This window comes from Zonotrichia leucophrys, chromosome 14 (genome assembly GCF_028769735.1).
Source record: "Zonotrichia leucophrys gambelii isolate GWCS_2022_RI chromosome 14, RI_Zleu_2.0, whole genome shotgun sequence".
Taxonomy (NCBI): domain Eukaryota; kingdom Metazoa; phylum Chordata; class Aves; order Passeriformes; family Passerellidae; genus Zonotrichia; species Zonotrichia leucophrys.
This window is the reverse complement of record NC_088184.1, coordinates 4,412,043-4,429,912: the sequence shown is the minus strand read 5'-3', so window position 1 is coordinate 4,429,912 and position 17,870 is coordinate 4,412,043. Positions and strand designations below refer to the sequence as shown.

General features: G+C 38.1%; 1 protein-coding gene across 42 annotated transcripts in view; it reads right to left on the bottom strand.

The window, feature by feature from the left end:
- RBFOX1 (RNA binding fox-1 homolog 1) overlaps window positions 1-17,870 on the bottom strand; it is a 1,152,005-nt gene that overhangs the window by 89,904 nt on the left and 1,044,231 nt on the right. For all 42 annotated transcript variants that reach the window (XM_064725897.1, XM_064725899.1, XM_064725900.1 and 39 more), the window contains 2 exons: window positions 3,581-3,724; window positions 1,022-1,075 (listed from right to left, as the gene is read on the bottom strand). In XM_064725897.1, the coding sequence (XP_064581967.1) occupies window positions 1,022-1,075; window positions 3,581-3,724 (198 nt within the window). The remainder of the gene's footprint in view (window positions 1-1,021; window positions 1,076-3,580; window positions 3,725-17,870) is intronic.

The following is a 17,870-nucleotide window of genomic DNA, read 5'->3' as shown; positions in this document are numbered from 1 at the left end:
GAGTTTGGGCTGGCAGGCAAGGGGATTAATTAATGTCTGAGTAATAAACCAGGAGATTTCAGCTGTTCCATTTAGGTTTAAAATAAAAAGTGAAGGCTCTAATATCAGAAAATAAATATTAACAGAATTAAAATACATCTGATTTAAGATAGATAGATGTATATGATTCTTTAAATATGACAGGGTACACTATGTATAGAACAGGGATAACATTCCATCACTAATAATAAATTATATATGAGTTACAGGAAGATTGAAACATTCGTGAATAAATTTTTTAGTGTGTCTGACATGGCAAGAAAATGAAAAAAAGATATGCATATGACAGACATAAACCCCTACAATGCAGCTGATATCACAGGTGAACATACTGGGTTACAGTTTTGCACCAGCTGATGCAGTGCTGGCCATTCTATCTTGCTTTATTTCTTAAATACTGAATAAATTGAAGTATGCATTTAAGGCAAAGTAATTTTGGAAAAAAATTATTAAATGTTTACAATGCAGTAAGAACTCCTTTAATAAAATGAATGCTAAAATAGATTGTTTTCAAAGGGTTGGTGTACTAAGGCTTTAACTAAAGAGGAAAACATCTGCACTTAATCAGAAACAATCACGTATTTTCTTAGCTAATTATTAAAGAGCATAGTTATTAGATATAATTGTTATCTTTCATTTCAATAAAGGAAAAAAAAATACCTGTACTAATACAAACCGGCCTACAAATATCTTTAATAACTATGGACTCATAAAATAAACTAAATAATTACCCTTGAAGAATAAGGACAGCAAAAAATCAACATTCCCATATAACAGATGACAGTTTGGAGTAGTTAAAATTACCCCCTTTAAAAGATATGAGTCCAGTGTTTTTTTACTGCTTAGAAAACTGACTGACAGCTCAGATGTTTTCACTAACATAAAATTTCAGACATTATTTTGTCACAGCAGTGCAGTTGTTTCCTTTTACTCATATATTTTAAACAAAACAAAAACTCCACAGGTGAATTAAACTGCTTACCTTTGAGCCTCGCTCATTAAAAATAATTTCAACATCTAAGATTTTACCAAATTGCTGCAAAGAAACAGAAAAAGTCACATGAAAATTAGATAACTTCAACTCTTCTATCATATACAATATAAAAGTTGTTTCAGGAAATGCTGCAAAGTTTTACAAATGTTAAACAATATAAAACCAAATCTTTTAAAAAAAAGAAAGACAACACTAAAAGGAGTCAGATCAATATTATTTCTAAATTCTGTGCATCATTCTGCTTGTTACAATCACTCCACAGTGGAACTTCAAGCTCAGTGAAGCCCCTGACAGAGAGGAAAGAGCATTAAACCGAGAGCACAGTGAAATAAAAGTCCCAAATTTCAGCATTTTCCAGAAGAGGTAAAGGAGTTGTGTCACTTCTGCATTACAGGAATAAGATTAAGTCAGATGGGAATTTTGTTGCTGGCTTCACGGACTGAGGATTTCTTTCCACCCTTGCTGAAAGGGGTAACCATTATTCCCTAAGTTGTTTTGTCTTACTGGAGCATAATTTGGCAAACTAGAATGGATACTCACTTTGGGGGGATTTTTTTCTCTGCTCAAAATTGTATTCTTAGTATAATGTTAGAAGTGACTTTTATTCCTATTGACCTTCCACAGCACTCAATTCCCTAGACATTGTTTGCACACACAAAATCTGAACCCAGCTGCTTGTGCCAGAGGAAAAGCCCTGTTGGATCTGCCTTAGGAAGGGAATAAATGTTAGAGCACTTTCTGTTAGGACACATCTTGTGAGGTGGCAATGTAATGCATCAAGGGGTCATTTCTGTTATTTCAGAAGTCATTAACATCAGTGCTGGCATTGGTAACTGATCCAATATCTTAAACAGAAAGGCAGAAATTAGAGAGAGGTAAATGGAGGATAATCCAGCAAGAGTCCCAGGAACTGCAGAAATGAGCACTCCAGTCTTTTCAGATCTAATAAACAATTACAGGCCAGGAAGGACAGTATTCCTTTTCTAGCTTATTAAAGGGTTTCAACTTGACCATGAAAAGTCAGCCATCACTTGGTATACTTTGGCTTATTTCATGTTCTTGCATCCATTTAATCAATGCTTTAACTTCCACTTCAGCCTTGATTCAGACACAGACTTCATATTTAAACAATTCTCCTCTAATATTCGTGTCCATGTAAAAAGATCATCTACTGTGTGCTTAACATGGACATAATGCAGACCTGCCATATTTCATATGAAATATTTCAACTCACACATACAAAAATCTTATTTCTCTGTCATTTCAGAAGTTAAAATTTCCTGTTACCAAGTCATTCTGGAAGTCAGCTGGAAACTCCAGCCATTCTCCACTGTCAGTCTTTTGAGACCTAAGACTTAGAAACATTAAAAAGAAATGCGTTTATTCATTTATAAATCACTACAATACCTACCAAAAAAATCCTTTCATTTAATGTTTTTTCATATAAAACCTATTTTAAGTGGTTTGTTTAGTTTAAATAAATTAGCATATTTTTCTCTGGAGGGTTAATTATTATGCCTTCTGCTATTCTGCTGATGAGCTGGAAGCTGTGTTCAGGGGAGGCAACTTGTACCAAGGCAGATCTGGCAGAACAGTCACTCATTTCCCAGTATTACAACAGGATTCTTTTTCCAGGGACTGTTTCCTTCAGAGGAATAAATACTGAGAAACACCATCCTCTGACTCACATACAAACACATTTTAGAACAACTTAAAAATCTGAACATGAAAGAGGGAAAGAAGTGCAGAGCCACGAGGCACTTGGTGCTGCACCGAATAACCAGCTGTAATGCAGGAGAGAATTGGGTTTAGTGAGGCAGAATAAAGACAGTGAGAGTAACAGAAATACTTCAGTCCTGACTTGGGTTCCAATAGATGATTGAGTACATTTCTAGATGAGGTTTAGTGGCATTTCAAACTAAACCTGAGGGTTCTCGGATCAGGGAGTAGAAAGCCAGTCTAAGCTCTCGTGTTTATAATCCTATTGCTGCTGGGGTGTCCAGAGCCTGTGTTAAACACAGGGGATGTGCCTGAAGGAAGCTGTGGCCTGGGGGAAAGCACAAACTGAGAGATTAACAGAAAAACACTAACAAAAACCTTCAAAGGCTTTTTGCAGACCTACAAAACCTGTGGAGATGGGTGAGGATTCCTGTGTCTGAACTTTGTGCTGAAATTCAGCCTGTGCCTGCCTTACTCAGGAGGTCGGGCACTGAGTGTTTAACATCACACTCTCCAAAATCAATAAAGGCAGGCAGATAAATCCAGATGTGTACAGCAGCAATATGTATGCATTTAAACCACCACAAACAGCTTTTTGTGCATGTAGTACAAAGCACCCAAGTGCATCACATCCAGCACAATCAGTGTCATTTCCCAGTTGTCACTGGCAAATCAGATGTTTGATTACACACAGATTAAAGGGGAATCTTTCCTGAAAATGCCTCAATCAGAGATACAGCCCTCACAGCTGCCTGTAATACAAAATACCTATTGCAATGCAAACGTAAAAAACAAAAACAAAACCCAGAAATAAATATGAGCACTTACACCAAACATTTGTCTAAGATCTGGATCCCGGAATCTGAAGGGTATATTTGAGACGTGGAGCCGTTTGGGCTGTGATTTGTTTTCTGTGTTTTCAGAAGATTGTGTCTGTTGCTGGCCATCGGTCTGTGCTGCATCATCTGTCTGCTGAAAGGGTAAAGCAAAATAAAGTATATTGTAAGTATTTCTGACATAGTTAATACAAGGGGGTGAGCTTAAATTAAAAAAAAAAAAAATCAACCAAAAAACTGACCAACCAAACTAAAATCAGTTAAATCTGCTCCAAAGTAGTGAGGAATACCAGAAGTTTAAATACATGAAAATCAAATCAATTTCTGTCTCAAGAGCATACATTTCCAGTGATAATATGTATTTGGAATAAACTGGACAATGAGTAAATATTATTTGTAGATTTGCTTAGCTGCTCTTAAATAATGAATGAATATATCTCCCTATAAGTTTGTAGAAATTTCTTTAACCGTTTCTGTGTTTGCCAAGGTAAGGAACAGAATCTGCAGTCCAAAAGCTGCCTGCTGGCAGAGCAAGCCAGACCCTTTCAAATGAGATTAGTGCTTTTATTCAGAAGCCACTGGGATTCTCCACAGCAGGCAGGTACCACATCTCCTCCTCTTTGCCATCTCATGAGCAGTGCTGATGGGCACTGGAGGGTCATTCTGGCCAGATAAATGGTGCCCATTATGGAAAAGGCCTTGAGTTGTGAGAGGGAACAGAAGTTTAATCAGTGGTGAAGGTTGCCTGACACAAGTGTGAGACCCAGAAACCAAGTTGTGCAGATTTTCTTCCTCACCAAAATGAGGTTATGTCATGGTGCTTCTGACAGGGACAGCATTCCCTGGGTTTAAAATTCTGGTTTAAAACAGAAGGACATTGCCATGTGTTATGATTTAACAAACAAATCACAAATCTACAGTAAGATGAGGAAAAAACCATAAAATGCCCCTCATCCAAAAAGTAAAATTAACCAGTGCTGGCCTATCAGTATGTTATAGAAATTACTCATCTCTGTTCTTTAATTACATCCTACAGTGCCTAATTAATTACTGCTTGTACAGCACACAATCATTAGCCAAGGCTCTGTATGGGTATTTTAAAACAGCACAGTCACTCCTGTGCATGGGCAGAAGGGTTGGGAAGAATAGAAAGGGAAAGAAAATGGTTGAATGAAAAACTACAAGGATGATCTGACAGCCATCACTCTCTTTGCTCTTTCCTATTTCCTTCTGACCCCTTGTTTTTCTAATTATTCATCTTGTGTGCTAATATTACATTTAGTTTGTCTTTCTGAGTTTTCTCATTTAAAGAACAAAAAGGAGAAATTGCCCATTTCCTGCTAGTATTTCTAGTATTTATTTTAGGAGACAACAGTTTAAGCAACATAAAAATGGTTAAATAAAATAAACCTTACCACACAGTTTTAGTACCAACAAGCCTGTTGAAGAGGAAGCAAAAGAACTCAAACAGAACACATCATTTACATTAGCAATAACTGCACAGAAATTGAATTCTAGCAAGTGAAATTCAACAATATCCTCCCTAAATAATACAAATATTCTCAAATTAAAAGTGCTAACATCTATATTGCCTATACTTCTGTGCTAAGAACAGGTGCTCATTTCTGCAGCAGCATCAGTCCATCAGGAACATCTCTGGTATTTCAGAGGATATGATGAGACACACACAAACACAAACCTTTGTGTGCACTGAAGGAAGATTTACAAGTGATCCAAACAAATAATGGGATCAGATCAAGTGTAAACCTAAAACTGAGTCAGTGCCACCACATCTCTTCATGTGCTACTCCCTGAACTCACAGCCCCACAAAGTAAATAATTTATCTGTATGAATATTTAGTGATTTAGATAGAAAATATGGTATATAGCTGTCAAGAGACAAAAATGTTCCATGCTAATCTATTGTTAGCTGAAATCAACCCAAAAATTCAAACTTTAGATTTTGAGGCAGCTGTTTCACCCAGAGACACCACAGGGATTATTTTCTACCTTCAGGCATAAAAGGAGAGAAATAGAAAAGAAATTTGGTATGTGAGAGCAGGTGGGGGATGACAGACTGGAAGCTCTTGAAATAAAACACTCCTGAAGAATTTGAGGTCAATTAGATTAATCTGAAGAGAACTGCAGAATTCTAAAGGTGCTGTTAAGCTTCAGGAACAGAGGGTGCCCAAGGAAGAAATTATATAATCAGTGTCCTGTATAAATGCAAATGGAAAAGAGTAATCTCTGTTCATTTTATTCATAGAAATGAGGAGTAGAAGGGCTGAGCTGTGCACCACAAACATCCCAAAACACTGGGAGCAACTGCCCTACTTAGCAGCTGAACAGCTTATGGTCCACAAAATCCAGTGAGGTTTCTGAGGGGGTGTTAAAATGGAGCTACAAATTATGGGTGAAGAGGATAAATCCAGGTATTGGTATTTTCCAGGCTTTTGGTTGATTTTACCACTTTTAAAAAATCATTTTTATTTTAAGAAGTCTCAGATTTGCACTCTCAGCATAGAATGTCTCAGTCTGGGCAGCGAGGGCTGAAAACCAGAAACTTTAGCAAGTCCCTGTCACCAACAATTCATAACTGTCCACCACCCTCGAGATCCCTGGGGCAGAATTAACAGGGCTAAAGCATTTAGAACATATGAAAAGGCTTAGCAATGTAACAGGCTCTTTACAAAGCACATTATCATCCAGAAATCCACAGCTGTGCCCGGAGATCTGGACAAGGATAACCATGAATTGAAACTGGAATGTGAAGATGATGCAGAAATTAACACCAAGGAGGTAAAACACACCAGGGGCAGAGGACAGGCTGGATTTTGAAAAATCCCAGCCAGGAAACTTTCAGAGCTCTGCGGATTCACGGAACCAGAATGTAATTTACCTCACACATACAGAATACATTTCAGGAGAAAACCTTCACTGCTGGAGGACCTGAGGAGTGGTGTTTGATAGTCCTTTAAACATTAATGGATGTGAGGATGTGGTATTGTCCTTCCTCCATCCCTGCAGTCCTGGACGCAATCAGGCTGCTTTCTGGCCCCTATTCCACCACATATTTCCAATTATAAAATATTAAAGATTCTTAATATATGATAGTCTTAAGACTTATAATGAAAGCTATAAAAACAGAATGCAGAAAGAGAAGATCAAATTCTCACTCACAGCAAAACAAATTGAGATGAGCTCCCTTTACTTCTGTGAGCTACTGAAGGCTTAAGTGTTAAAATAAATTAGAATTGAAACATTCTTACAGGTAAGAAAGAGGGCATATCAAAGAGAGCATTTCCAAAAAAGATTTCTTTTTTACATGTAAGATAATTTCAGTACAAACATTTAGTATCCTTTTAAACCAAATTCATCATGAGGAGAATTAATGTCTATTTTTTTCTAAAGAAATTCTTTACCTTTTTGTTTCCTTAACTCAGTTCCAGTTAAGGAAACTTCTTTATTTAAAAGACTTTAGTCAAGTTCTTAAAGACTTGACAGTAAAATTGTTAAACTAGTTTTAAAGAAGTAAAATTATTAAAGTAATTTTTCTGGTTTCCCTTCCAAGCTTGTTTCCTGAGAATTTAAGAAACAAAAATTATACAAGTGAAGAAAACCACTAAACCAAATATTTGTTTGGATAAAATAAATTTGACCATTTTTTGTTTGGAAAAAAAATATTAACTTCCCCACTCCCCACACACACCTCTTCCTTTAAGGTCATTTTAATTAAAATTTTCAGCAATTTTCACTCAAAAATACATTCTAAAACCTTCATGGAGCCTCTAACACAACCCCATTTCCCAGCTGCTCCTGACTGGACACTGAAGTCTCATTCCCACCCCCAGCCCTTGTGGCAAAGGCCCCACACACAATAAAACAATGGTCCGTGAACCTGAAACCAGAGAGGGCCTTGTGCACATTGCCTGGGCAGAAAAACCCCATTCCATTCTCCTTCCTGGCTAATAGCAATTTTCTGTGTCCCTTTCCATCCATCACTGCAGACAGCCAGCCCTGCAATGTTCCCTACACCGGAATTTTAAGTGTTCCACTTTCCCTCCATTCTTTTTCACTGCCTAACATCTTTCATTTCCTACAAAACCACGATGGTGTGCACAAAATCTTTCACCCTCAAAGCCTGTTTCCAACACAATTAAATGCAGAAAAGTGTTTGCACACCACTACAAGAACACTGTTCCCAATATCAGTATTTAAAGACTGAATGGAACACAGACCGTAGGAATGACTGAAATGGATCTAAACCTTTTATGTCTTTCTGGACAAAGTGAAAATAAGTATTACTGGAACATGAGGAATCTTTACCAAGTCCTGATCATTCTGCTATAATCTGCAAACAAACACAAATCCGTTGCATATCTTTTAAACCCATACCAAGTCTAGAGGAAGAACAGTCTAATTCTAGCAGGAATAACCTCTAAAATATTTACAGGGAGAAAAGCAACAGGAAAAACAAAAAAAAAAAAAAAAAGGAAAAAATTATTTTTTTAATATGATCAATGGTAAATTAGGTGCTGAGTATCTCATGTATACATGCCAGCATAGGGTAAAGCTCCTCAGAATTCTAAATTTAGCAAAAAAGAGAGCACCCACTGAATTTTTTAACAAATGCTCAAAACAGCACCTAGTTTTTTTTTCTGCTGCACCAATCAAGTTATTTCTCAGAGAAAAAGAGCTTGTGAATGTCTTCTAGGCATTATTTGATTAAGTTGACAATATTATGTGAGCAATGGTTGGGTACCCACTGTGCTGTACTTTTGACCAAATTGATTTGTGTAATGAACACTTGCTCTGTCTCTTCTCCAGCCTGAACAGGGCTCTTGATTTAACCGGTGGTGCTGGGAGCCAAGTGAATTTACAGCCCCCACAGTCATTCTCTCTCAATCTGGAGAGAATAGCAGCAGCAGTACATGAGCAAGCATAATTCAATACATTGTGCTATAAGCACAGAAAATAATATCAGAGCTCTGCAATATACCTGTTTGATTTGATTTGTAAACCCGATAAAAAAAGCAATCGAGAAAAGTTCAGCAGAAAATATATATATATACGTCCTGAGCAAAAATATAACCATGCCCAATGTGTACAAACTGAAAAAATCATGCATAGTAAATCACCTTCATACTTCCCTCAGATAATATTGCACATTTTCCATTTTAAAAAGATCCAGATTCTGGAAAGTTACCTTTCCATTAAAAAGTGAGCAAAGAGAATAATTTAAATCTGAGTTTGGGACTTTCTGAAAATGCTGTTTCCCAGATATACCACTAACAAAGAGCTGACAAAGTGATGGGTTTGTAGCTTTCCTGTTCTCTTAAGTAGATCGACTGATTAATTAATCATACTTGTTTTGGTAAATTTATATTCTGAAAAGTCCCAGCTCTGCAACGTGCTTCCCAGAAGCACAACAACAGAAAAAATGGAGTTATATACGCAGATCCGTCTGTTTGGGCTTAAATTCACACAAAGATGTACACAGAAAAAAATTCTATTATTGTGCTATTTCACAATGGTGATAAACATTACCAGAAGTATCAGTGACTTCTCTTCTGCTATCCTTTTCTCATGAATAAGATCAATAGTAAGGTCTCATTGCTTTCAGGATATTAAAAGCTGAGATTAATTCTTCAAATTAGCTCTAAAGATAAAAATATTTCCAGCATCTCATACTGGAAAGCATGCAGCTCATGCCACATCCATTTAACCCCTTAGGAATCATTTCCTGAAGAGAATGTGCCCTGTTCCTTGTTCTGTTCTAATGCAAAAAGCACACGGATGTGGGATTTGCTGCTATGCACAAAGAAATAAAGAAATGTAATAACATAATCATGCCTGCATTTGGTAATTTGGAACTAGATGATCCTTAAGGTCACTTCAACACACTCCCTTCCACGATTATGTTTTTAAATTTCTGGTGTAGCTGAGTGTCTCATGCTTGGTTTCAGAGACACTGAGAGTGAAACCCTGCAGGGCAAGCCCTGACCCATCCTGTTTTTAATGGTAAAATTTCCTTTTTTTTCAGCTGGGTCACAGCTTCACCCTGATGTTATACCCACTTGACAAAGTGATTTCAGCATTAGCACTAACTTCACTCTATTTCTCACATTACAGAAGGTATAATGAAATTACAAAAGGTGTAATTGTTTCATATTCTTCACAAAAACATTTTGCTATCTGAAACACCAAACTGACCAAAGCAGTCACTGGGACAGGTATGAAAGAAGCAAGCAGAAAAGCCAAGTCCTGTCCTGAAGGCTGTGCTGTCCCCTCTCCAAAGTGCTGAGTTCTCACCTGTAACAGACACATTTTATGAAAAATTCTTTCCTTGGGATTTTTCCTCCTGAGAAGCTGAGAGGCCTGAGGAACAAAATGTAAACAATGATTATCTGCTGCTGTGGAATGCAACAGGTGCATCTGTGATTGGGCTCATGTGGTCGTTTCTAATTAATGACCAATCACAATCCAGCTGTCTGGACTGTCTCAGTCAGCCACAAGCCTTTGTCATCAGTCTTTTTCTATTCTTAGCTAGCCTTCTGATGAAATCCTTTCTTCTATTCTTTTAGTACAGTTTTACTATAATATATAGCATAAAATAATAAATCAAGCCTTCTGAAACATGGAGTCAGATCCTCATCTCTTCCCTCACCCTGGGACCCCTGTGAACACCACCACACTCACCCTGGCCCTGCCCAGCCCATTGATGCCCAAGAGCCATTCTCCCTCCCATCTCCCTACTGGCAAGACTGTGTTTGATGTTTAATTGTGCCTATTATTCTCATTAATAACCCCATCTTTGGGAAGTGAGATGTGACACACACACCTTTGGGCTGTGAGAGACACAGGCAGGGTGTCAGTGCCCCTCTGGGCAGGGAGAGCACCCAAGCACCTCCCTCCCTCCTGCAGCATTGCCTCTCACCGCTCCTTGAGCAGTCACATGAATACAATTTACTGCCAGGAGCACAGTGAAAGGTGGCTGGCTCTGACTGGGGCATTTGTTTTAGATATACTGCCACACACAAGCACACCCCGCCAGAATCCCTTAATCCAATTTACTGACAAATGAAAAAGAACCTGAATAATTTTGTGCTTTGCTTCAGCAGTTTCTGACGTTCCACTATTGAACATGCTCTGGGGTTTCAGCAAGCTGGGTATTGTTCAGGGCTGAAGACTTACAAGCAGCAGTGATTATTTCTCTCATTTCTAGATGGATGCATTCTGGATGCTGATACCACAGGCTACAAGAAAGCACTGCTATTATTGTGATAGCTTATGCATGGAGAGCTAGCAGCCTAAATAAGAGATCATTAATTCTGGGGACAGATAGGAGCAATAAGATAGGCTTCCTAAGCCTCTGGTACTGCAGGACAGCCAAAGAGTAATTAATAACTTGGCTACATTAATTATTTCCCCAATTAATCTTCCTTAACAATATGCAATATAGCCCTTATATAGTGCTTTACATTGCCTTTGCTGGTTCATCATTTTTCTTTTAAAATATTCAGCAGGGTCTCAGGGAACAGCAGATCAATCATGTCTGGAGGAGAATCACCAAAAGCCATACATTTTTTGACTTGAGAACACCTCTCAAAACTTGGGCCAAATTTGCTGGCATAAAGAGCAGATATTACATTTAAAAGAATATTTGTAAAATGTTTTAATAGAGTTGTGTGTAACCAAGTTCAGTTAAGGACATCCAGCTGATGCCAGCATGTCAGTAATGTGAAATGGGAGAAGAAATGATAAAAGGCTGCCTCAATGAATTATTTATTTCTTGCATCGATTCAATAAATATTTCTGACCACCTACTGATCCCATCCACAGCATCACAAGAGCAATTAACAAAACCTTTCCTAATTAGCTGCATCCTGGCTCCACTAGCCAAGAAGGAAATGCATACACACTATGCACATCTTTAGAAGATGACACTATGTATAATAAAGCTCAATTATTGTGATATTGTCACAAGATAGTACTGAAATAAATTCCTTGGATTTATTCTTTAAAAGAAATAGCAGACAGATTAGGAAATATTATACTGTCAAAGGACAAAAGCATTAATTTAATCCAAATAAAAAATCTTAAGTAGTGATACAGAGTCACAAAGAAATAGTCAATTGATTTTGCTATCCCTCTTTCATCTAGTAGTCAGAAGTCTGTTTTCTTTCTGATGTAAGTCTTGCAGGAAGAACGTGTTTAAAAATAACTTTGTTTCAATGCTTGAAAGCCTAATGTAAAATCCAGACAGGCAACCAATGAAAACGTATTAAAAAAACCCCAAGACAGTAAATATAGAAATCTTGATTAGAGGGATTTTTGTCATTTGAGTGGGAGCTATATCTTCTCACAGCAAAGCTGGTTTTACAAAGTATTACCAGAAGAAGAAGGCACCAGGATCCTCAGCAGTAATAAATAGTGCCATGCTCATGAGATTTCCCCCCACAAATTGCTCAGCACATTTACTCTGCAGATTCTCCTCTCATTCCTCTCCCACTGGAGCTCCTTTCCCCTGTGTATCTGAAAGGAGCCACAGCACTCATGGGGTGCTTTCATGAGCACCTAAAGCCTCAAAAACACACCTGTCCTTCCTGAGACCTTGGGGTTCAGGCTCCTTCCACCCATCACTCCACAAAACCTGAATTATGTGAAATAAGATATAAAAAAATATATAAAATAAGACTTGGAAAGCACCTGAAAGTATCAATAGGGAATCGCTGTGGTAGGTTCTAAACATGCAGAAATAGAGATTTGCCATCTAAATACAAAGTTTAAAGGAAGAAGGGTAAAATAGATGCAGAAATATTGAAAGGTTTTTTAAAGCTTACAGGTAAATATTCCTAATGGTTTTGATAGGCCTTAAAACACTTTAAGTCACAGTTTGATAGGCAATAAATCAGGACACAATGCCCTTGAGGATAAGACTTTGTGACTGATGCAAGACTTGGCATGCTGGGTTTCTGGAAATCCACTGATTCTCCCCAAGTTCTCCTGTCCAACTCATTTATTACCTTGATTTATGAAGAAATTATTCAGAAAAGAACATAAATCAATACAAAGTAAGGCAACTGTATTTTTACCTGTGGCCATTCATTCATGCACAAGCATTGCTGCTCTAATACAGAAGGAGATTCTTTCTTTCAAATGTTCTAATTAGCTTAAAAATTCTTTCAAGTGTTATCCCTCATAAGTCAACATTATAAAAAGCTGCAGAGCTGCAATAAAGCTTATTACACTTTTGTTCTGGCAGCGAGGTCTATCTGGAAAAATAACTTTCAACATCTGCAACTAACTTGTACAATGCTGTGACATTCAACAATATTTGTCCAAATAAAGAAATCACTAATTAAACACAGCGCCACACAGCTTCAGAGGATATTACTTTCTTTAAAAATAAAAAAATAAAATAATAAAATAAAAAGAAAAGGGGAAAGTGTCTTTAGATAGAGCATTTGCAGGTTTGGCTATGAGTTGTTTACCCTCAGCTTGAACCAATGCACACCAGTTTCTGGAATTCCCCTCTGAACCAGATTGATGTCATGCATGTAAAGTCCCTTTTTGTGAGAGTTGTGTTGACACAGCCAACTGCTGAGTGAACTTGTGAGAGCAGAGTCTCATGCTGAGAGGGAACGGCTGATTGCTCCAGCTCCAGCTCTGGGAAAGAAAGGCAATGTGACAGTGTGATAAAAGGTTTTTCTCTGTTTGACCCCTCACCTCCTGCTGGATCCCTACTGTGACACTCCATTTGCTCACTTGCAAATCTTTGCCCAAGGAGCCAGCTGTTGAACCCTCTGAAATAGAGAGGAATTCGAGGGTTCTCCATGTCACAAAAAGACATTTTCTAAATCACATTGTTCTTTTTATACTGAGGTACTCACCCCAACATAACAAGCAGCAGTTCAGTTCCTTGCAGGATAGTAAATTCTCAAACTTAGATTACCCATTTCATGAAAAAACAGCTGAATTTATTTTTCTTTTTGGGTGTGCTTGGTTGTCTCATACCTTAGCAGGTTGCAGCCAAAGGCAAGCAGCATTTCCAAAGAGCTGAGACATTTTGAATGGAAAAGCAGGTCTGTACCTGCTCTTCTCCAAAAGCAGGATTCCTGAAGTTTCCCAGTGGCACAACCAGACACAGACAAGTCCACATCAAGGAAAATTATGTTTGATGTAAATCATTCTTTTTCATCCCTCTCTTCAAGCTCACCCAACACCTTTCCTTCAATAATGTGAAAGACAATTTCAAGTTTTAGGAAACATCCATTTGTCCTTCCCTTCTCCCACTTCAAAGAAGAAACAAATCTAAGAAATGGTGGATGTTTCAAAGAATTTTTAAAGGGTTTAAACCATCATTTCAAATCCAGCTGTGAATGTTGATGTTGTGATGAATTCTGCTTGATCATATGAATGCAAAATGCAGCTCCCACTGCAGAATTGCTTTGCTACTGATACTCAAGTTTAAGGAAGCATCTTTTGAAGAACTGGAAACAGGACTTGGATTCCCCTGAAATCAACTTTCCTTTCCTGGAAAAAGTTCTCAGGAAAGGGGGCAGAGGAGATGTTCTCAAACAGCAAACCTGGAATCAGGAGGATTGGCACTGTGAGTTTAAATCTAATTCCCATCCTTCCCTCTGGCTCACAGCAAACCTGCCAACAGACCTCTTCTTTTATTCATCCTCCAACACAGCAACCAGACATTTCTGAGCCAAGATATTTCTATTTTCATCTAACATCTGTACAGAGAAGCCATAACAGTCTCAGGCAGTTTTTCTGTCTGTAGTTCCCTTCAGGAATCAGCACAGGATGGCACAGCCACGCTCACTCAAGGAGCACAGATTCATCTCCCTTTGATTTCTCAGTAGAAGGACTTGGCCAATTGATGTGTTGGGAGATGAAAGCAGGCAGGGTGGGGTGACTGATATTTCAGAGGGTTGTGGTGCCATGCAGAGGGGCCCTGGCAGGCTGGAGAAACAGGGATGAGGAACCTCATGGAGTTCAGCAAAGTCCTGCACCTGGAGAGGAACAGCCAGAGCAGAGCTGCAGGAAATGAGTCCAAGTGGAATAGGAGTCAACAATATGGGAGGGACTGGAGCATCTGGCAAACAAGGAGAGAATGAGAGGGCGTTCAGCCTGCAAAAGAGAAGGTATAAATGCCTGATGGGAGGGAGGAGGGATGAAGGACCCACACTCTTGCCAGTGGTGCCCAGAGAGGGAACAAAAGCCAATGAGAAAAGCTGCAGTACAGAACATTCTGTGGAGGAGCTGGGGAAAACTTTTCCTGTGAGTGCTCTAACATTGGAACAGATTCCCCAGAGACCTTGTGGGGCTCCCTCCCTGGAAGAATTCAACACCCATCTGAATAACCTGCTCTAGCTGATCCCACTTGATTTGTCAGCAGATTGAAGCCAGGTCCAGTGACAATGACCAGCCTTGTGCATGCCTAGGGAGCAGTGACAGAGCAGGAGCAAGGACAGCAATCAGAGGGTCAGGGACCCGTTCAGAGGGTGCCATGGCAGGCAGAGCAGGGATGGGGAGCCCACTGGAGGTGGGCAGGGCAGGAAGGACCAGCAGACCCTGTCAAGGACCATTAAAAAAGGCTGATGCCAGAATATAATGAAAAAACAACATGTAAAGGAAGAACATCAGAAAAGGGACTGGGAAAAATGTTCATTTGGATGGGAAAAAATTTCCACTTTCTGCGGTACACAAAACACCCCCCACCCACAGAGATCCTTGTTTTCTGTGACCTGGCTCCAAAGACACTCTCTCAGGCACAGAAAAATTAAAACCTCCACAGTTTAGCATGGCACTGCAGCAGAATAACCATTACATAAAGCAAATTATCACACAATAATAAAGCAATATTATTATATCAGCAAATGCCAAGTGTAGGTCACCTCTTCCCATCACTGCTCTCCATCGTGTGATGGCCACAACCCAAATAAACAAGGCACTCTTCAGGGAGGAAGGATTAATGTTACAGAAGGCACTCCAGCACCACCACTCTCCTCACTGTGCACTGATTTACGCAGTTACCCTATTTTACCTTTAAAGCTCACTTGGATAGCTAAGATTCCTGCATTCCTCTTGTAAATTCTCTTGACATATAAATTGAGTATTCTCTACAATAGTATAACCATGTAAGTAAATAAATACATTTATTTATTGGGCATCATTTGTTAGTTCCTAAGATTTTTACTCCATTCTGCATTCCAGTATCCTTCCCACCTGCACAACATAACTGAAATCTCTCTCTGCACAGGCTTTGCTTCCTGTATCAGTAATTGAAGGTTGTAATGATGACCTAATTCCTTGAACTATAACTAAAGTGCAATCTATTATTTCCAACCAATTAAAACAAAAAAGCAACATAAAGAAAAACTGAAAAGAGAATTTTGCCAGATGCCTATCACAGAGTTAGCTTATCAGCCACCAACCTCTGTGACAATAATGCCAGTGTCCGATACCCCAAAGCAGTGTTTCATCAAACTCGATGAATAATTTACTTTTTTAATCATATTTCAAACTTCTACTGCAAAAGAAAGCCTCGCCAATCCCAGTCAACCATCTCTGTAGGTTAGTGGACTTAAACTGGAAAAGGGGAAAAAAAGAGAAGAAAATATGTTTGTTATTTTTATGAAACTGCTTCTAAACCTAAGCTTGTCTCCCTAACTTGTATAAGAGGTCAGCCAAACAGATTTTCAGTTTCTTCAGTGATTTTGGGACATGCAGCTATGTTTAGCTGCAATGCTGTTTCAGAAAATATTTGGTAATCCAACATATACTGAAAAGAAACCATTTCATGGCTCTTTTTTGCTCTTTTCTAGGTGTGGAACTTTCATTCTGCTTTGTACACTGACCATCTTTGTTGCTTTTTAAGGGAAAAAAGAGTTTGGTCAATCAGTTTGACAAGCAAGCCTACACTCCATAAACTGGGCTCCAAGAATGTGAGGAAATCACAGGGTTGTTTTTTTAATCCATAAAACCAGACTTTATTCTGGATGAGCTAACAATCTCTGTGTGAGCAGGACTCAGACACTAATATGAGAGGAAGTTACGGCAATAATTAACAGCCATTTGAAGTAAAACTCATTTAGAAATATAATGAACTGAGAACACTTAAACAGACTTCATTCAGGCAAAGATAAAAGAGTAGCTTACAGAAATATGGCCTGAACTGCATTTCCATTTACATCATCTACTTTTGTACACCTTTCCCTTCCTCTGCTTCTAAAGGATATAACGTAAAAAATGCTCTTTGGTGCACCTCTGAAAGTGGATTTAAAACTAAAATTGTAAATTACAGCCTTCACTGTCCACTCCCATCTCAGTAAAGAATTATTCATCTGCTGACCACTCAATAGCAGGAGAAAAACTACCACAAGCAGTTTTAATTATTATTTACAAAATGAAAGAAAATCAGTTCAAGGAGTGAGACTCAAAATGGTCAGTGCAATTTGAAATCCCTTCTGTTATTTGCATAACCATCCAATATGTTCTAATGGCTGCAGTTATGAGATTATCTAAATTAATGAAGAATATATATTTATTAACACACATACTCAGCACTTTTTACTCTCCCCTGATTAGAATGTCAGGTGAACATTTCAACTGAGGGAAAATGAATTGTGAGCTAAGGATGGGCAGCTCTGTCTCCCCTGAGTCAGCCAAGTGAGGAGCCTCTAATAGACACTGGAGGGATGCATTAAATTAGGAAAAACTCCAATGAGCTCTCTCAAATTTCCTTTAAATAAAAAGCAAGAAGAAAAGGTTAATTAACTTCTACCATGCAATTCTATTAACAATATCCACGATTACTGTGGCATGAGGAGGACATTTAATTCAAAAAAGGAAGAAAAAAAGGGGGAAGAGGTTCTGGTCCGTCAGAATGAGCAGTGGGGCTGCTTACAGGCACTGCAGGCTCTGAGGCTGCTACAGAAAAAATATCCTAACAAATAACATAAACAAACAAACTCTTGCCCAAAAGTATGGCACAGAAAGGCTCATAACCTAATATGCAATCGGCAATATGTAATATTGTATAATACATAATATATAATATTATATAAACCGGTAATATATAATATATAACACAGAATATAGAATGTAATATATAATATATAATAATATATAATATATAATTATATCTATAATATATAATTACCTATTATATAATATAAATTGGTAGTATATAATACTATCTATATATATAAGATGTATATAATATATATTATATATATTTTATAATATATAGGTTATATGTAATATTT